Source organism: Haliotis cracherodii, unplaced genomic scaffold (assembly GCF_022045235.1).
Source record: "Haliotis cracherodii isolate W230 unplaced genomic scaffold, xgHalCrac1.p SCAF_18, whole genome shotgun sequence".
Lineage (NCBI taxonomy): Eukaryota > Metazoa > Mollusca > Gastropoda > Lepetellida > Haliotidae > Haliotis > Haliotis cracherodii.
Genome location: NW_027266273.1, coordinates 13,532,051 through 13,553,306, shown reverse-complemented (window position 1 = coordinate 13,553,306; position 21,256 = coordinate 13,532,051). Strand labels below are relative to the sequence as shown.

General features: G+C 42.3%; 1 protein-coding gene across 2 annotated transcripts in view; it reads left to right on the top strand.

Moving 5' to 3' along the window:
- The window catches only part of LOC139465786 (macrophage mannose receptor 1-like), a 70,350-nt gene that overhangs the window by 22,029 nt on the left and 27,065 nt on the right, over positions 1-21,256 (top strand). For both annotated transcript variants that reach the window (XM_071247698.1, XM_071247697.1), the window contains exons 6-20: positions 1,167-1,296; positions 1,669-1,757; positions 2,563-2,675; positions 3,708-3,837; positions 5,725-5,807; positions 6,953-7,075; positions 8,766-8,873; positions 10,064-10,222; positions 10,944-11,029; positions 12,099-12,252; positions 15,199-15,240; positions 16,175-16,345; positions 17,581-17,697; positions 18,544-18,657; positions 18,790-18,843. In XM_071247698.1, the coding sequence (XP_071103799.1) occupies positions 1,167-1,296; positions 1,669-1,757; positions 2,563-2,675; positions 3,708-3,837; positions 5,725-5,807; positions 6,953-7,075; positions 8,766-8,873; positions 10,064-10,222; positions 10,944-11,029; positions 12,099-12,252; positions 15,199-15,240; positions 16,175-16,345; positions 17,581-17,697; positions 18,544-18,657; positions 18,790-18,843 (1,673 nt within the window). The remainder of the gene's footprint in view (positions 1-1,166; positions 1,297-1,668; positions 1,758-2,562; positions 2,676-3,707; positions 3,838-5,724; positions 5,808-6,952; positions 7,076-8,765; positions 8,874-10,063; positions 10,223-10,943; positions 11,030-12,098; positions 12,253-15,198; positions 15,241-16,174; positions 16,346-17,580; positions 17,698-18,543; positions 18,658-18,789; positions 18,844-21,256) is intronic.

Here is a 21,256-nt window from a genome sequence, read left to right as displayed (position 1 = left end):
GTTAAGTAAGTACTTCAAGAAATGTACTGGAACACGTGTTAGACGATTATAGTGGAATCAGGCACATGTACCTAGAACATATACAGGATTAAAGGTTTCTACGAGAAAAAAATAGTTTTGTCGGGATATATGACGTTCGATTTACCATGGTTTGGTCCATATTCACTCAATACCATTTATTGAAACCTCATTAGAGAGGTATTTATATATGGATTCCAGTGATATATCACACTTGAAGATCAGTGGATCACTAGTGAGATGACAACCCAAAACGTAATCATACCCCAAAGTGATATACGGCAAAACCGGGCGAAAAAGCGATATAGGGTACATACTTTGAAAGGCTGTAACAACAAGTTCGTCCCAACTTTTTTCTTGTTAACATTCAAAATCATGCTTAGTATGTTTATGGGCTTTAAAAATATTAAGTGGGGTTTGGATGTTGGGGGGGGGGGGGGGGGTGTTGTGGGTGCTCGTGGGTCATACCTAGCCCACGGCCTATTATGATTTAGTTGTTTGGTTGCAATTTGATGTTGGAGGGAATTAGTTAATCTGGGATTCGAACCCCAAACTAGCGCACCTATGCACATCTAGGCCTTGGGTCCGTTGAACCACCTGTGCCCTGGACACATTTACAATAGTCTTTGTACTATACATTTGCCTGTTGTTTTACAAAAATATAAAAAAACTACAGGCAAATAGATTTCACATTTACATTAAGTACATATGCCTTTTTGCCTGTAGTTTTCATAGTTTGTTTTGCCCCGTGAAGATCCAGGGTAGAATAGATCTTCAGCGACCCGTGCTTAAATACCATTACCCTTGTCGTAAGAGGCGATTAACGGGATCGGGTGGTCAGGCTCGCTGACTTGGATTATGCATGTGAACCTGTTGCGTGGATCGATGCTCATGATGAGCCATGGATTGTCTGATCAAAGTGAGGTAACCCTTTTGTTGTTGTCGATGATATCGTAAAGTATATTGAAGTGTATCTCTTTGCCACTGAGTGTGATGTACAATATTTGTGTGTGGTTGTTTTGATAATATTTTGAATATGTACTTTATACTTAAGACCTGTGGTACTGAATAAATCTTGAACTTGAACACGAAATAAAATAGGACATTGGTTGAAACAAAGACAAAGTCTCTCTGTGTTCTGTTTCCAGTACCCACTGCCAGACGTACAGCGCCCGGCTAAGCAAGATTGATGGGGATACCTCCCAGGGCTTCTTGTCCAACATGGCAAAGTCGAAAGGGAGTGATCTGTGGATAGGCCTTAAAACAACCCAGAAACAGGTGTGTGCAAGCTCTTAGTATCTGAGTATCTCCAACAGGGGGCGGTGAGTAGTCTAGTGGTTAAAGCATTCGCTCGTCACGCTAAAGACCCGGGTTCGAGTTCCCACATGGGTACAATGTGTGAAGCTGGTTTCTTGTGTCCCAAGCCGTATATTGGAATATTGCTAAAAGCGGCTTAAAACCACACTCACTCACTAGATATTTGAGTTGGATAGAAGGATAGTGTAGGATAGTTACAGGGTTATCACACTGCAGCTATCCAAGGAATCGAATATGTGGTTATATATGCTTCGACAATTAATGTTCAATAGTTCAACTGTTGAAATATTCCCCATGTATATGATCAATTTCGCTTTGTTTTTTTATCTTCAGGCCGGCGTCACGTGGACGTGGGATGGTGGGGCGCCCCTCGTTTCCTCCATCACCTACTGGGCTACAGATAACCCTGGCACTATAGCAAAGTGAGCGCGGCATGTTTTGTTTTGTTTTGTATGGAACAGGAGAAATGTGTCGCGAAGATATTTCAGTCTATCTATCACAAAAGAAGTCCATGTTGTCCAGGCGGTTCCTTGTGTCCCCAGAGCTTGGGTATGCATGCAGATGTCAACTGCAGTCCGTTTAGATCGAAATGAGAACAATATATGCTGTTTGTTATTTTTATTCCGCCAGTCACATAGCGGTGAATAATGCATTCCTCTGTAACATATATTCAGCTTAAAATATACTTAAACAATTGCCCACTCACTGAACAGATCACAACATCACTCACACACAAAATAATATTATCAATATCATATTGATTTTTTCATTAAATCACTTAGCACACACACACACACACACACACACACACACACACACACACACACACACACACACACGCACGCACGCACGCACGCACGCACGCACGCGCACACACACACACGCGCACGCACGCACGCACGCACGCACGCACGCACACACACACACGCACACACACACGCATACAGGCACGCACACAGACATTCGCGCAAGCACGCACAGGTACACGCATGCACACGAGTGCACACCCATGCACAAACACACACGCATCCAAAACTAACAATGGTAGTGGTATTTTACAGTGAGTAATTACGGTTTTAGCAATATTCCAGCAGGGGGACACCAGAAATACCAGACACCAGAAATAGGCTTCACGCATTGTACCCATGTTGGGAATCGAACCCGGGTCTTCGGCGTAACGAGCGAGCGCTTTAACCACCAGACTACCCGACCGCCCCTATTTTACAGGAATGAAAGAAACTCTACCTGTGCCATTGTGGACAAAGGGAGGCGGAGGAAGCTATCTTGGGTGGCAATCAACTGTGAACAGTTAAACAACTATGTTTGTCAGAAGCCACAAGGTAAATCATAAAATACCACTGCACAGCTGCGTTTGCCAACTGTACTCATTAATTTCGTAACTACTGACCCACATAAGCCACATAAGATGGTTGTTACTGACCTAATCTGAGACGTATACCGTCAGTAACAGCCATCTTGGATTTTCCAACACCCACTTCAAATCTTTCACATGGAAATTCTGGTACAGAAATTCGTTATTCGACACTGTTTTGTGTTTTATGTCATTAATTGTGATGTGCAAGGACATTCATCTTGTAGATCATGTTCGTGATTTTATTGATGTAGATTATAGTTAAAATTGTCAACGATGTTTGGCTTCTAAGGTTTGAAGAGTAGTCTCCCTTTTGACCCTGAACGTCAACGGTTGTACATGTCAAGGTTTTATTTTGACATGAGGTGGGGTGAAATGGGGTTTAACGTCGCGCCCAAGATTATTGCACTTATATAGCGACGTGCATGCACGTGTATGTGTGTGTGTGTGTGTGTGTGGCTGCTTGTACTAGTCCGGACTGATGTCGGTTTATACTGCTAGCTCACTGAGATACCATGCCGCAGTTTAACATGAATACCCCACTCAGACACAGTATACTGACTCCGAGCCGACCAGTCCTTGTTTTAGCCCCTTAATGCCGAGCGAACAAGTACCATCTTTTAACGTATTTTGGTATGACGCGGCTGGGGATCGAACCCCGGACCTTCCGCTCTCCGGGCGGACGCTCTACCTTTAGACCACGGAGGCGGTCTATTTTGCCATGACATGTGCGATATGGATAACAGTTAGTGAAAACGTTTAGTCATAATAAATTCGTTATGTTGTCTTAAGTTGTCATATTAGGTTACCAGAAAAAAACATATGTTTCTGCTAACCTAATATAAAACCGTATACGACAACGGAAGACTCCATAACTAATAGTATGTATTACAGGTGTGTGTCAGGGCGAGTGGCTACTACAGAATATGTGACTTTATGTATTACAGGTGTGTGTCAGGGCAGGTGGCTACTGTAGTATATGTGACTATATTTATAACAGGTGTATGTCAGGACGGGTGGCTACAACATCAAGACTCCTGCTTCGCCTTCAACCCCCTATTCAGTCTGCCCTGGGCGAGGGCGAAGAAGTTTTGTAGTGATCAGGGGGCGTCTCTCCTCAGCCTCAAAAGGTTAGTAACTCAAGGAAAACCAGTACTATTCTAACCTCTCGAAGAGGCACATCAAGCATGGGTGTTACGTGTTCGTCCTTACAAGCAAACTCTTTACCCACAAGGCCAACCAATCCGATGTTCCACTCTGGCATGTGTGGCGCTTCCACCCTCTGTAAATTGTAAGCAGAACTACTCTTCCACACACTGTAAACAGTAAGCAGAACTGCTCTTCCACACACTGTAAATTGTAAGCAGAACTGCTCTTCCACACACTGTAAACAGTAAGCAGAACTGCTCTTCCACACACTGTAAATTGTAAGCAGAACTACTCTTCCATACACTGTAAACAGTAAGCAGAACTGCTCTTCCACACACTGTAAATTGTAAGCAGAACTACTCTTCCACACACTGTAAACAGTAAGCAGAACTGCTCTTCCACACACTGTAAATTGTAAGCAGAACTACTCTTCCACACACTGTAAACAGTAAGCAGAACTGCTCTTCCACACACTGTAAATTGTAAGCAGATTTGCTCTACCACACACTGTAAACAGTAAGCAGAACTGCTCTTCCACACACTGTAAATTGTAAGCAGAACTGCTCTTCCACACACTGTAAACAGTAAGCAGAACTGCTCTTCCACACACTGTAAATTGTAAGCAGAACTACTCTTCCACACACTGTAAACAGTAAGCAGAACTGCTCTTCCACACACTGTAAATTGTAAGCAGAACTACTCTTCCACACACTGTAAACAGTAAGCAGAACTGTTCTTCCACACACTGTAAATTGTAAGCAGATTTGCTCTACCACACACTGTAAACAGTAAGCAGAACTGCTCTTCCACACACTGTAAATTGTAAGCAGAACTGCTCTTCCACACACTGTAAACAGTAAGCAGAACTGCTCTTCCACACACTGTAAATTGTAAGCAGAACTACTCTTCCACACACTGTAAACAGTAAGCAGAACTGCTCTTCCACACACTGTAAATTGTAAGCAGATTTGCTCTACCACACACTGTAAACAGTAAGCAGAACTGCTCTTCCACACACTGTAAATTGTAAGCAGAACTGCTCTTCCACACACTGTAAACAGTAAGCAGAACTGCTCTTCCACACACTGTAAACAGTAAGCAAAACTGCTCTTCCACACACTGTAAACAGTAAGCAGAACTGCTCTTCCACACACTGTAAATTGTAAGCAGAACTACTCTTCCACACACTGTAAACAGTAAGCAGAACTGCTCTTCCACACACTGTAAATGGTAAGCAGAACTGCTCTTCCACACACTGTAAACAGTAAGCAGAACTGCTCTTCCACACACTGTAAATTGTAAGCAGAACTGCTCTTCCACACACTGTAAATTGTAAGCAGAACTGCTCTTCCACACACTGTAAATTGTAAGCAGAACTGCTCTTCCACACACTGTAAATTGTAAGCAGAACTGCTCTTCCACTCACTTTAAATTGTAAGCAGAACTGCTCTTCCACACACTGTAAATTGTAAGCAGAACTGCTCTTCCACACACTGTAAATTGTAAGCAGAACTGCTCTTCCACACACTGTAAACAGTAAGCAGAACTTTAAACTGAAACAATTATGTCAATTGTACGCGAAGCACTCAAGTCGTAAAGTCAATATCTTCTCACCCACAAGAATATTAAAAGGTCGTTCCGTAAGCTGACACGTTTGACAAACTGAAATAATATTAGAAGGCAGTGCTTAACTCAAAGTCACTCTTTTTAAAGTAAACGCTACTTCCAGCGTCAGTAATACGGGTGTACCCTGCGCGTCGCCACTGTTACACAGTCTCTGCACAGTACGTGATATTGTTTCTTTTGTTGTTCTTTCACTATTGGAGCATGATGGTATGGCGCACTGTTTGCTATGCTGTATGTTTCAGGGCATCTGACCAGGCGTTTATACAGTTGTACCTTAAAGAACAGGCCGGGGCTGGAATATCAAGTATCTGGATCGGCGCAAGTGGTAGGACGAACAATTGATATCACCATGTCTTTAAGCTTGCATCGGGGTAAATAGAAAGTTGGAATAATAGTAACATCGTATGATGTATGTGGCATATAAGGAATTATATAACATACTTTCATTTTACAATGTTGATATATCTGGAAAATCAATTGCCAGGTCAGTGATTAAATGTCACAACGTATGTTCTTAACGTATCGTTATTGTAAGAATGAGAAAAAAAGGTTTATGTTGTAATGTAATATTCTTTGCCTACGTAATTTTCAGTTGTGTACTGATGATACGGTATTTGTATGACAGTTGGTATGGTGGCGTACTCTTCTTGTATGTGATGACAGGGTTATCTTGTGTATAATGACAGGGTGATCTTGTGTGTGATGACAGGGTGATCTTGTTGTGTATGATGACAGGGTGATCTTGTGTATGATGACAGGGTGATCTTGTGTGTGATGACAGGGTGATCTTGTTGTGTATGATGACAGGGTGATCTTGTGTATGATGACAGGGGTGTCTTATTGTGTATGATGACAGGGGGATCTTGTTGTGTGTGATGACAGGGTGATCCTGTGTATGATAACAGGGTGGTCTTGTGTATGATGACAGAGTGATCTTGTGTATGATGACAGGGGGGTCTTGTTAGGTGGGATGACAGTGTGATCTTGTATATGATGACAGGGTGATCTTGTTGTGTTGGATGACAGAGTGACCCTGTTGTGTGGGATGACAGGGTGGTTGTGTTGTGTGGAATGACAGTGTCATCTGTGCATGATGACAGGGTGATCTTTTGTGTGATGACAGGGTGATCTTGTTGTGTGGGATGATAGGGTGAGCGTGTTGTTAATGATGGCGGGATGATCGTGTTGTGTGGGATGACAAGATGACCCTGTTGTGTGTGACGAAAGGGTGATCTTGTTGTGTGTGACGACAGGGTGATCTTGTTATGTGGGATGACAGGGTGATCCTGTTGTGTGTGACGACAGGTGATCGTGTTGAGAAGATTGTCAAAGGTTTTTTTATTTTATTTTTGCTCTTTGCAGCGTCAAGTCCCTGCCTTATCAGGTGGTTGCAAAACCCATAAACAGATGCAATATGCATGACAAAATGTCATATAGAGGTTTGTTATAACAGTATCATATCTCTTACAGATAACAATACATCTGGGCCATTCCAGTGGGTGGACGCGACGAGTATTGAGGGGTACAAGAACTGGGCCCCCAGCAACCCTGTCAACAAGGCCGGCACACAGGACTGCGCTTACATCGACACCAGTACGGAACACCGTGTTGTTTTTTAAACCGCCTCCTTCATGGAATGAAGCTTGAAATTGGAAAACTGGCACATGTAGCAAATAGTGAGTGAGTGAGTTGGGTTTAACGCCGCTTTTAACAGTATTCCAGTTATATCACGGCGTGTCAGCTTAATGTGTGAGGAAAGTCCGAAGTGATGCACATCTCAAACGTTTACCACTTCTGTGAAATCCAGGAACACGGGTATGGTGCTGACAAACCTAGAACCATAATCGGGGTGAACCGGGATTCGAACCAACAGTCATAGGTCTCTGGCGTGCCCAAGGGACGCAACTCTGCACAGCGAATCGCGGCTCCTTAGACGACTGGGCCACCGCTGCCCCCAGTAGCAAAGATGATTAAATAACATATGTGCTAGAGGAAGAACAGGAACTAGACGGAACTTTGTTTCGTAAAATTCCAGATCAGTTGATTTGTGTAGCTGCTGCAATGGGGACTATGTGTGTATATGCATGTTAAGAAACGTGTGGATCGTTGCATATATCTTCAGTAACAGTCGTGTTGAGTATGATTATATGTTATACCCTTATTTAGCTGTAAAATATGAGGGCTACCGCCTTATTTGGCATAGAAATACGAGCTGTAACGGCTTATATTGTGTAATCTATTTGTGGTAACAACCTTATTTAGTTTTACAGTATTTGCGGTGACCACCTTAATTAGCATAAACATGTATGCGGTAAATGACTTATTTAGCGCAAATATATGTTCGGTAAGAGTCTTATTTAGCATAGATATATATATATAAGTGTATAGATCCTTATTTAGCTTTACCATATTTGTGCTTATCGCTTTAGTGGCATACATTTTATGTGACCATATGGTAACCATTAAGATCCGGGTCAGAATAGGTCTGCAGCCACCCGCGCTTGCCGTAAAATGCGCCTACGCTTGTCGACTAACGGGATCGGGTGGCCAGGCTAGGTGACTTGGTTGGCGCATGTCATCGTGTCCCAATTGCGTTGATCGATGTTCATGGTGTCAATCACTGGATTGTCAGGCCCAGGCGTGATTATTTACAGACCGCCATCATATAGCCGGAATATTGCTGAGTGTGGCGTTAAAGAACAAACAAACAAAATTAAGCATACATACATGTCCGGCAAGAGCGGTATTTAAAACACACACATGTGGAGTATTCACCTTCGTGGAAACCGCCTTATGTGCATAAACTACATTTTGTCTATCTATATGTGTACGGTAACCTCCTTTGATCGTAGCCCCGTGAAGACGCCGGGGTAGAATAGGTCTTCAGCAACCCATACTTGCCGTAAAAGGTGACCATGCTTGTCGTAAAAGGCGACTAACGGGATCGGGTGCTCAGGCTCGCTGACTTGGTTGCTGCATGTCATCGATCCCAATTGCGTGGATTGATGCTCATGATATTAATCACTGGATTGTCTGGTCCAGACTCGATTATTTACAGACCGCCGTCATATAGCTGAAATATTGCTGAGTGCGGCGTTAAACAACAAACCAACCAACCAACCAACCTTTGATCGTAGTGCTGTGAGCACCCCGTGGTTCATCGGCACAGTTGCGGAAACAGCAAACAGGAGCTGCAGTATGTGTGACATCATTCATGTGTTGCAGGTGTAGTTGCTACTCTTCTGTGCTCATCTGTTTGAGTCTGTATTCTTTCTGATTCAAGCTGACATCAGTGGCTTGTGGCAAACCTCGAGTGACTGCTCACAGCTAAAGTCGTTTGTGTGTATGATTCCCGTCAACAAGCAGGTGTTCCAAATCACCACTCCCAAACGTAAGTAGCTGGAAGTAACTCTCAAATGTTCGTTTTTCATTTTCATATTCATTTTCGTTCTAATGTACAAATATAGACATTTCACCGAGTCTTGGCATAGTGAAGAAAGTCTGTTATAGTCAAGTAGCTGGAGACTCGATAAAACAGACGTTCGTCTGAATAGTATTAAAGGGGAAAAAGTCCGTTTGGGAAAGTGTTTTATTAATCTTAGAAACTTTTGCGCTGTAAAATACTTTAAAATTATGAATAATTGTGTTCATATTTTCGTGAACGAGAAACGGCCGTCGGGGCTGCGTGCACTGGTTTTTAGCCTAGGTGTTTGTCCCATAGTCAGAACCAGTGTCGCCCGGTGCTTTGTCGTAATTTGCATGTTGGATAACTGTCTCGTTACAACAGGTTCTCAGCTGTTGATGAAACGCAGAAGGCACTGTGTATCTGTTTGAAGCATCCTGATGCTATTGGACATGTTAAATTATGAAAATGTAGAAAACAAAATTTTATCACACAATGTAAATATAATTAATAACAATCCAAAGTAGGATATCAAAATATGTTCGAATTGCCAAAGTTAAGAATAATCAGCTAAATATCATGCGATATGTTTGAGTTTGAATTTAGAACAGTTGATTAGAAAATAGCATCCCCTGTTTTTTATAAGGGCTTTATCTAAGGGCAAACTGCGCGATGAATAACCCGACCATAGGCATGGCGTCATTGTAGATTCATAATAACACGTCAGTTGTTGTGTCAATTTTGTAAAATGCCACTGACTCCTTTTGTAATGAGTACATGATTGCACAGAGTTAAAATAATATACGCATCCGTGATAGTTGACAGAGCGTCTGCCCAAAGAAGGGAAGGTCGGTAGTTCCATCCCCGGCCGCGTCATACCAAAATACCTCAGAGATGGTACTTGTTGTTATCCTGTCTGGCGCTCGGCATTATGGGGATAAAACGAGGTCTGGTCGGCTCGGAGGTAGTATTACTGCGATAAGTTATCTCAGTAGAATAGCACTATAAAAGCGGCATATGAAAGCGCCATTAGTCCTGACTAGTACACGCGGACACATATACACACACACGCGCGCGCACGTGCATGCACATCGCTCTTCTAGTGCATTAATTGCAACCTGATTTCACATCCCCTCACCTTATTTTAATTTCTTAATCTATCCTTGTCTTTCCATCAGCTACGTTTTTTTGTGATGACGGTTGGCATGACTACGGCGGCAACTGCTTCTTCTTCAACAACACCGACTCGACGTGGATAGTGGCGAGCGATACGTGTCAAGCCAATATGGCGAACCTTGTGGTGATCCCTGACGAAGGAACACAGGCCTTTGTCCATAGTGAGTTTGTTTTTACGGTCTTTTAAACGGTATTACTGTTAAATCACAGCGTGTCAGGGTGACACTGAAGGTATAGTACTTCAGGGCAAAATTATACTATATGACACACACTACAATCCAGGGCCCCGTTCCACAAAGCGTTCGTACAGCTTTGACCGTTGTGTATAGGAGTCGCGATCACCAAAGCGCTACGATCACTTTGTGGAACGGACTCCTGGGTCCAAGTTTGCGCTAAGGTGATCGTAACCCCTATACTTTAATAAAGACTTTAACAACTGTTGTAGCGCTAAGATGACTTCGTTGAACGGGGCGTTGATGTTGGACAAACAATATTTCTCAAGTAGATGCATACGTATTGGGGAAATGTTGCCATATATGGAGAGAGGGGAAACTATTAACAAAGACAAAAAGGGTACACATTCACATGGATACGAGTCAGTATGGTTTTACGCCGCTATTAGCCCTATTCCAGCAATATCACGGCTGAGGACACCGGAAAATGGGCTTCACGAGGAATCGGACCCGGGTCTTCGGCGTGACACCGACGCCTTCAGGGGGAGGGTGTCCGCGCGGTACCTGCAAGATCATGTTGCATATGTATGGGGAAATATTCGCGTGTACATTAAGGGGAAATATTCACATATGTACAGGAGAAATATTTTTCACTCAGTATCTGTAAGATCTAGATCACTTTGCGGTACGTATCCCCGTCGTTTCCCAGGTCAAGCAACGGATGCGGACTACTGGATCGGTCTTCAGGACAGACGCAAGGAAGGTGGCTGGACGTGGATTGACGGTAAAACACCAGTAAGTACCAACAGCTAGTGGCCCACACAACCTGTTCTCAGACTCATTCAGAAAACATTATCGGTATGGGATGATAATGTGGGCATGGAGGGGTTGGGTGATTGGCGTGGATGGATGGAGAGTAGGGCGTTGATAGATGCCAAGATGGGCGTGGATGGATGGGATGATGGGCGTGGATGGTGGAAAGGTTGGGTGATTTTGTCGAGCAATTTGTAACCATAGATGAATCTTGGATTCACCGCTATCATCCAGAGACTAAACAACATTCGAAACAGTGGAAGCATCTCTCTGGGCAATGTCTGTTACATCAGCTGGCAAGCACGGCTTCAGTGCCCAATTCTGTTGTCACCATGGCTGCAATATATGATTGTTGCTTTGAACTCACTGAACATGTCTGGCATGGATTCTGAAAATGATGATGATGTGATTTCTGCTGAGAGGGAAGCCTTATATACCAGTGAGATCAAGACATTCCAGCATCGTGGATAAAGGTGTGTGGACCTCCGAGGGGATTATGCGGAAAGATAATTAGCAACCAATTCATCAACGTTTTAACCAGCCCCCGTACACAGGCCTCACATGCCTCCATAACGTTGCCTATTATGTATCTATTTAGTCAAATATAAAATATAAAAGTGAGCTACATGCCTACGATCACCAAGGTATTAGTAGAGCGGGGACCCGTTCCACAGAGCGATCGTAGTGTTACGGCTGTCGTAAGCATATGTGAAAGTATTGGAATTACGATCGTTTTAGCGCTATTATCGCTTTGTGTGACGGGGCCTGGGTAAATAATAATATCAGTAATATTCCAGTATTATAACGACTGCCTGTAAATACTTGAGCGAATCATTTACGGACAGCATGAACAACAACTTTTCAGGCCGCCGGGTATGACCTTTAAGCAGCCAGCTCACACAACCCGATCCTATTTTCAGTCTGATCGTACGACAAAGGGTGCTGAGGGCCTATTCTGCGAGTTGTGTGTAATGTTATTATGCAGTATGGCGGCATCTCAGGAGAAGAAGAACATGGCGTGGTGTGTAACCTCAAATTCCTTACACTTCAGTTTTCCTACTCACACTGGAACAAGAATGAACCTAACAACCTAGGTAACGAGAACTGTGTTGCCATCCTTGGAAACTGGGGGGCAGACCAGAACGGCAAGTGGAATGACTACGCATGCAGCAAACCGTACAGCTTCATCTGCCAGAAGGCCGCAAGTAAGTAATCCCTCTGATTCCCATCTTCACGAGGAAAGAGAATTAACTGACTATAAAAGTCCAGTTTCCTCCCTTGCCTAACTAGGCTGGTATTATGGAGTTACATTTTGGCAGGACTAACGAGTCTATGCATAGTCCAGGCACAATCGCGCAACGAAATCGAAATCCGGTTCGTAAACTGTCAATCAGATTTCGGTCGATTGCATGATTTGCAAACATGTTCATCGCCAACTCGTTGTCAACAGATATTTTCCAAATCGTTTCATTTTTTTAATCAAGGTGCATACGTGATTTGATGCACTTGGTGATGTAAGACCCGACAATATAGATCTTGATTATCGATCAGATCGTCTTGACCGGGCGCCGCCATTTTGTTTGAAGCAAGTGATACGAGACGTGGAATCTGATTGGTCCATAGGAGGGGCATGGAAGGGGCATAACTTGTAATAGCCACTGGTGGCACTACGATCGAGCCCAGGAATTCCAGCCTAGCTCGGCAAGGGTGGAACCTGGACTTTTAAAGTCAGTTAACTCTCTTGCCTCGGGAAGATGTTTGATTCCTAATTGCATTGTCAACTCAGTTAAATTTTATACTCTTTCAAAGTTAGGTGTATAAACGTTTTTCACCCGAATCATGGTAGGGCGTCTCTAGTCGCTGTTTAAAGTGACCCTACTGGAAATACATATATTATACTTCTGCAAAGGTAATAATTATCATATTCTGTTGTTGCAATGGGAGGGCGTGGGAGGTGTATGCTCTTGGCTCACTCCAAGAGCAAATAGCTGTCATACAGAATTTACATATGTTTCACTTCGTGTCAGCTAAATGGGTACGTCATTTGTGAAACCTGGGTTTGGTGGTGTCACACAAAGCGTCATTATCAGGACGAATATTGTGTTCCAAAACACGCTCAGTGGGTCTTGGCACGGCTGTGGGTGGTAGTTCTGTACAGCGAAGTCCGGTGCTCTGCACGACTCAGCCACCCCCCAGCTTTACCGTTGGTTATCCATACTTCAATGTAGGGGCAGCTAGTTTGCATACGTAGTACGATAGTTGACAAATCAAGTGTGATAATTTTAGATTGAGTTTAGTCAAACTTGTGACTACCATTTAAGATGTTTCTTCCAATTTTATGGAGTCTGTAAAGCATCCTCTCATTCCATAACATCACTCGGGTAAATGATAACTGTATTATTTATGTAATGTACTGTTTATATGACAGGTAAAGCCCCTTGATGATCCATATTATTATTTATCTTCAATATTCCGTGCTTTCCGTAAGAGGCGACTAACGGGATCGTGTGGTCAGGCTCGATGGCTTGGTATTCTAATTGCGTAGATCGATTCTCATGATATCAATCATTGGATTGTCTGGTCCAATTACACACCTACCATTTAGTTCGAATATTGCGGTGTGCGGCGTTGAACAACAAATAAACAAAATATAGGTGAAACCTGTGACCATAAGCGTTGCTGCATGTGTAGAAGGTTGAAGGTGTTGATGTACACGAAGTGTGTGACCGTCTTACTGTCTAAAGCTCGTCGTTCCCGAGAAGATCCGGGGTAGAAAAGGTCTTCAGCAACCCATGCTTGCCGTAAAAGGCGACCATGCTTCTCGTAAGAGGCTATTAACGGGATCGGGTGGTCAGGCTCGCTGACATGGTTGATGAATGTCATCGATCCCAAATGCGTGGATCGATAATCATGATGTCAATCACTGGATTGCCTGGTCCAGATTATTTACAGACCGCCGTCATATAGCTGGAATATTGCTGAGTGCGGCGTTAAACAACAAACAATCAATGAAACTAAAGCTCGCCCAAGACGAACACATTGCTATTGATGTAGATGTTTGGAAGACATGCGAGGAGTATGCAATCACAACTGTAATGGTGACACAAAACTTGATTTCTAATTTCAGCAAGTGTCGGTGAGGGTATCACTTTTAGTCTTGGTGTTGTAGCTGTGTAATGATATGTGCATGCAGACTTTCTCCAATTTAATAAAGAAGACATTCTGACTCATCACAGTTATTGAATCTAGACTTGCTGGCACTCTCGAGTCTTCTCCTTCAGAAACCTCTTTGTTCTTTGTGTTGTTTGTTCTAGAGATGGCATGACCTGTGACGCTGTACAAAAGAGCTTTCATTTCAAAACCAACCTACCAGTCTAAACATGGAATTATGTTCCTTCAAAACACATAAAAGAGACAAATTATATTCAGTGCTTAACTGCAATACCCAGAGCAACCAAAAACGAGTCGGTGCAATCCAAACGCAATCAACTTTTGGTAATAAGAAAATAAGTGATGTTTCGAAATTTGCAATAAGAAGTCACTGCATAAACGGCAAATTTGGGATGAGCGTTCCTTTCATGTTCTTTCCAAGTTTCGAAATAGAGCTTTTTCTTCTAGTAATATTGCATTCTTGACCGCTGCGTCTCGCAGCATCTCTGACTATTAAAAATCTCTCTTTGTCTAGAATTGCTTATTATTAATGTCCACTCGATTCATCATAGTATAGTTCCTTCACTCTTGACGTTCCTGTATGTGGAAATTTATGACGGCATTTTGAATTCCATATTTATATACATTAAAAAACTGTGACCCCCGTGTCTTAAGAGGCGACATAATGGATCATGTGTTCAGGCTGGGTGACTGGATTGATTGTGTGTCATACCCCAATCCATAACATCATCCCTGGATTGTCTGGTCCAAACCCAATTATTTATAGACCGCCGTCGTATAGCTTGAATATTGCTGGAGAGGTGTCAACATGCAAATGAATGTGACCTTTATTAAGTATAAGGTATTATGCCTTTTAAAAGCTAACTGTCACAGTTTTCCTACATCTCATGCCTAATATAGTTGAAGGTATCACAAAGCCTAATGACATTCCCATGCATTTAGGTATTAGTATAAGAATGTATACTGATATTTGCTTACAGAAAATGATCCCAATCGGTCGACTCTCGCACCAACGCCTAAACGTGAGTATTGTTGTAACACTGGTCGAAATATACGACTACAATAAGTTAAGGTACACCCTATTTTATCACATGAGTATAGTTTATCTGCCATATCATGAAAAAACCCAGGTGTTTTTAATTTCTTTTGAGTAGTATGTATCAAAGGGGTGGTAATCAAACAGTCTTGTCTATTCGAATGAATACATCACGACATCGGGAATACTGAGTGAGTGAGTGAGTTTGGTTTAACACCGCTTTTAATAGTATTCCAGTCATATCACGGTGTGTCAGCTTAATGTGGGAGGAAAGCCCGAAGTGATGCAGGTCTAGGACGTTTGCCACTTCTGTAAAACCCACGAGCACGGGTATGGTGCTGACAAACCTAGAAATATAATCGGGGCGAACCGGGATTCGAACCCACAATCATAGGTTTCTGGCGTGCCTAAGGGACGCAACTCTGCACAGCGAATCGCGGCGCCTTAGACGACTGGGCCGCCCGTGCCCCCTCGGGAATACTGATGTAATGAGTACACAACGCACTGATTTCCGATGGAAACAAATAATATGTGTTTCTAAACTGGTCTTCGTTTAATACCAACATCAAGACATGATTGTTACGTCATCTTCATAGTTTTGCATATTGTTTTATACGCGACATTCCATGTGAAGATACGGGTTAGAATTACTTCTCGGCAACTCTTGATTGTCGTAAGAGGCGACTTACGGGATCGGGGGGTCACTGGTCAGGCTGTCAATTAAGTAGATCGATGCTTCTTATGTCAATCTCTTAATTGTCTTGATAAGACTTTATTATTTACAGACCGCCGTCATGTCGCTGAGTGCGGTGTTTAACAAACTAACAAATTAAACGGGACTTTTGACTTGAATATTAAACATTGACACTGCTTTGGAATGAGACTGGTGTAATTTTACTGACAAAGAAATCTTTTTTCAGCCGTATTCAGCAAGAAATGCGGTGCATATTGGGAAGAGTCTTCTGTGTCGGACTACTGTTACCAGTTCAACACCGCCCTGTTGTCGTGGATGGACGCACGAGAGATGTGCATGCACCGTGGTGGTCAACTCGCCAGCATCACCAGTCTCTCAGAACAGTTCTACATAGCTGGTAATAAAATCTACCCAACATCTGTATTGAGGTAGCACTGGAGTAGCCCAGTGGTTGAAGCGTTCGCTTGTGTCTTCGAAGTCCCGAGTTCAAAACTCCAACTGGGTACAATGTATACAGCTCAATGTTCTCCTCAGTGACTTGTAATATTGCCCAGAGAACCTTCTGACTCACATGACTGATTGATTCTATTGCCGTTGACTTTCACCATTTATACATGATTTATATGATTACGATATTGGTAAAGAAGTCGGTATTAGCCATATGATACCTGTGTGAGATTGACACGTTATCCTGCTCTAATATTCTGATGATTGTACCGGTGTACCTGCTTAAAGACACAACCTTCAGGCATCTATGGGTTGGACATAAAAGGATCTTCAACAGCATGAATCAGCTGCAAGGCATCGCAAGCATGTAACGCGTCCCAACACCGATTTGCATTCATGGAGCGTTGCATTACGGAGTTACATTTACGAGTACCATATTTTGAACGGAGTCGCATTGGCCACCTAATATGTCCAAAATTAGTAGTAAACACATATGTTGTTAACAACGCCCTATCGCACAATTTGCGATGTGACGTATGGTTATGCAGCGATCGTATTTCTGTAATATTTAAGCTACTACACATCGCAAAATACTGTGCCCTACTCTACAGTGGTTTCAGTTTTACCTGCTTTTTATTCATTCTCTTCTTCCAGCCCTTCCACACACTTTTTATTCCAAATGAGTGACATCGAATCCCCAATAACAATCTAGCTAAGAGACCCGTGCCTATGGACACAACCGTGGTCATTGAGAATTATTTTCAAGCTGCTGGTATTTATCTACACATGACTTCATGGTCTGGCTCAACTATACCTCAGAGAACTTACAAGGTTTTATCAACCTTAACGGGTATTACGATCCGCCTGCCAACAACAGATAGTGGAGCCACTGGCTCGGTCAACAATGTAGTGGAGCAGAACCTTCAGCAGTGCTGCCGTTGCTCTATGGAAGTAGCTTCTAGTGGGTGTCGGGAGATCCAAGGATGTCAGCAGCTTACGGTCAACACTCAAGACCATCCTCTTTGAGTGCATGTGACTTGTGCATTTGAAAAGGGACTATTTAGATAAGATGCACGGTATATATGTGTAATTTGAATTAAATTAACTGCTAATGGGAACTGTATAATTGATTTTATTGTGTTCAGATTTAACACGATGTAGGTTTACTGAATTTACGCATTTCAGGTCGCATCAGGGGGATTTCCATTGTGGGACTGTGGATTGGGGCGAACGACCGTGACAGCGAAGGAGGGTGGGTCTGGGAAGATAGAGCCCCTTTCGCCTACATGAACTGGGTGCCAGGTCAGTGTGCCAGTCTGTGTATAGTGGATAGCAGAGACCCTAAGGAAAGACTTGTCTCCCCGGGAAACTCCCCACTTCCGGCGCGTATAGACGAATCGAAACATGACAGATGATGAAAACGTGACACTTGTTTATGAATAACAACCAAGTTTTATTTAGATCGACTTTTCAGGGTGCCTTTTTGAGATTACACTGTACCTCTATTGAGTTAATATATAGACATACTCTTATGTTTGCCAAAGGTTGGAGTAATGTACAAAAATAAACGATATCATTACCATCCTTAGACTACGATATTTGCTGGCAACAAACCAAAATTCACCATACCAACATCAATCACTGGAAAAAGGGAAACAGCAAGAAATTATTGAAATACATAGAAAGAAGCACGCCATTCACAGAGACCAATACCAACATAAAATTACTAAATATCATTTCTCTGTCGTTGGAAACATTAACAAAAATCCTTCTCATCATCATGATCATGAGAGATACACAATCATGAACTACTGAAGATGACCTGTAAAAACCTCTGTGAACCATAACAATGCTTGAATTAACACCCTTCTCTGTGTGACAATAGTCACTTGTTCAAATGACTGGAGCGTGTACGCGCCGTAAGTTATAATCGCCTAAAAATCTGCCGCTTAACGCATGCGAATCAAGAGAAGATAATTATGACCCTACTGTCCATTCATTGGCAACAGGTTTTCATACTCTCTTCAGTTTTCGGCTAATATAATCCGAATCATTGACACTATGTTGAAATAATTTTCAGAGACATATATGTTACAGACCTATTGGTTATTGAATCCTCTATTTTAAATAAACACACACGTCTTACAGGCGAGCCAAACGATTACGGCAACAGCGAGGACTGTGGATTCGTCGTCACCAACAATGCCAGGTGGAACGACTTCAACTGCCAGAGGAGGAATGGTTACATTTGTAAAAAATTAGGTACGTGCTTCAAAATAGTGTTCTGTTCACCTATGTCATGACAATATATTTATCACAGCATACATCCTAATCAGACAATGATTATTCTAATATCCTATAATGCAGGGCCAAAATGTTCCATTTGTGTTTCAGGAAATATACAGGCCACCACTGTACAGCCAATGACATCACCAATGACTCTGCCAGGTAGGGAACGATGGAAAATCGTTTACTCGTCGTCACAACCCTCACCATGAAATAACCAAATATATGAATAGTTAGTCTAGTGATGTACGAGCATTTTGCTTCAGCTATGTACCCTCGATACCTGATTCTTCATCTTGATGCTCTAGCTTCCCGGAAAGGGAAACCCCCTTCATGACCACTACATAAATTCAGTAGATAGCGTTCATTCGTATAGATTCCAACGAGCGTCAAACGACTATGGCTAAAAGGGTTGTTTGATTAAGGTTACAAAATTTAACACCCTCAGTGAAGCTTTCAAAACGTATTACTGTAGATATGTGGAGATTATTTCCAAAACTGACGCATCAGTGACAAACTAATGTCCAATGCGATTACCTCTTTTGGCTTTCTACCATACGTTCCTGTATTTGTGCAGGTACCCTTGGCTTGTGGAGCCTTTGTATGTGTTTAGGACGGGGGCCACCGCTGTCACAGGATTCGTTTACTTTTACGCGAACATCTGCTTAAATTCATAAACCATGCTTTTCTAAATTGGAGTCACAACTTTAAAACCATTTCTGATGTTGTCGAAAAAATATCTCAATAAATGGGCAACAAGAGATGAAGAACCTGTTGAATGTCTTTAAGAGTGGGTTCAATCAGTGCGTGATGATGTCATTGGTAGAATGCACAAACTCAAAAAGATAAAACAGAGATGAAAACAAACCCACTCTGACCCGGCCAGCTGTCATCCAAAGTCTCAAATAACATAATCATTATATGTAAGCATCACTACATAAATTGTTTTATCATATAATGGGTAGGATTCTCGGTAGGATAAAGCCAACGGATAAAAACGATATCCGTTGGGGTCATATGCGGATAGAGATGCAAATATCAAAGGTCAAGTAGGGACTACTTTCACTGTTTATAAACAAACATGGCGTCGCCCTCGTCATTCGGCGATCGAGTCAGAATTAAGCATCGGGAATCTGGATAAACTACAGGGATAATTGCTATCACTATCAAAAGAACAGTCTAATATACTGAAAATCAGTGTCTAACTGTGACGTTGCTAAGGCATTTTATAAGTTTTGGCAACTTTGGAGATATAAATTTCGAAACAATTTTGCGAGGGCACGAAGCCTAGCCAAGCGGGATCAGTAGCCATATCTGTGCTTGAAGACCTCTGCGGCTTGAAACCTTCTCCACAAATTAAAATAGTTGGATTTGGCCGAAATATATTTGAATTGTTACCTTGTTTCGTTTTGTCGCTGTTTGTACATCTGACTACACTTCTTAACGTTATGACAGGACAGACCGACTGTCAACAACGTCTGACCGTGGCCGTGACGTCTCTATGACAAAGGGCAGTTACTCTAGTGGACAGACCGATGGATTGCCGCGAAAGGCAATTAAAAACAATTGTTGTTTTGCGTATATGTTGCTTCGTCAATGGATAAGAAACAGATTTCAGTTGGAACTATATTGGCTACTGTCACTGTCCGACTGACACATCACTTACCCTATGACTTAATAAATATTAATGCGCGCATTCCAGGAAAACTCGCAATGTTTCGGTAATGTTTGTGAGAGAGGGAAAGCGATTTTGAAGCACAGAATTAAAGAATGGCATTATATGATACAGAGGTTATCACGCTTGTGTGTTTGAGGATGGTAAATATCCTGTATTAGGAATAAACACTATATATTTAGCTCGCCAAGGCTCGCCAAATACAATGTTTATTCCTAATGCAGGATATTTACCATCTCCAAACACAATCGCGTGATAACCTCTATTGATCAAACAACTTGGTATAAGTCACATATCAAATAATGCCGCACATAACGCCAGTATCTTAACGGAGGAAGAAATGCATCAGCACTATCAACTTTTCACTTGACTCTAAAACCTGATCACGCCGAAGATCCGGGTTCGATTCCCGACATGGGTTCAATGTGTGAAGCCCATTTCTGGTGTCCCCCGCCGTGATATTGCTGGAATATTGCTAAAAGCGGCGTAAAACCATACTCTCTCACTCACTCCCAAAAACCTGAAGACATTACCATTCTTCTTTTGAACTGGATTCCAAAGCTCCATAAAAATCCGTACAAAGAAAATATATTGCTGGGTCAAGCAACTTTTTTCACAAAATCCCTGTTTCAAAGATTAACCATAACCCTCAATACAATTAAGGAAGGTCTTTCCATATATTAACAGAAAGTATTTGAGACAAGTTGAATTAATACCATGTGGATTCTCAAAAACTCAAAGGTTGTATTTGACTTTTTACAATCTCCTAAAAAAAGGTTCAATTTGATTTTTGATCTTTATACACCGCTATGCCACTTGACAAACTTAAGGGAAAACTTCATTCCTTGATCTATGGGGCTTTTGTTACAAAACGTTGTGATCATGAACACAGATGCAGTA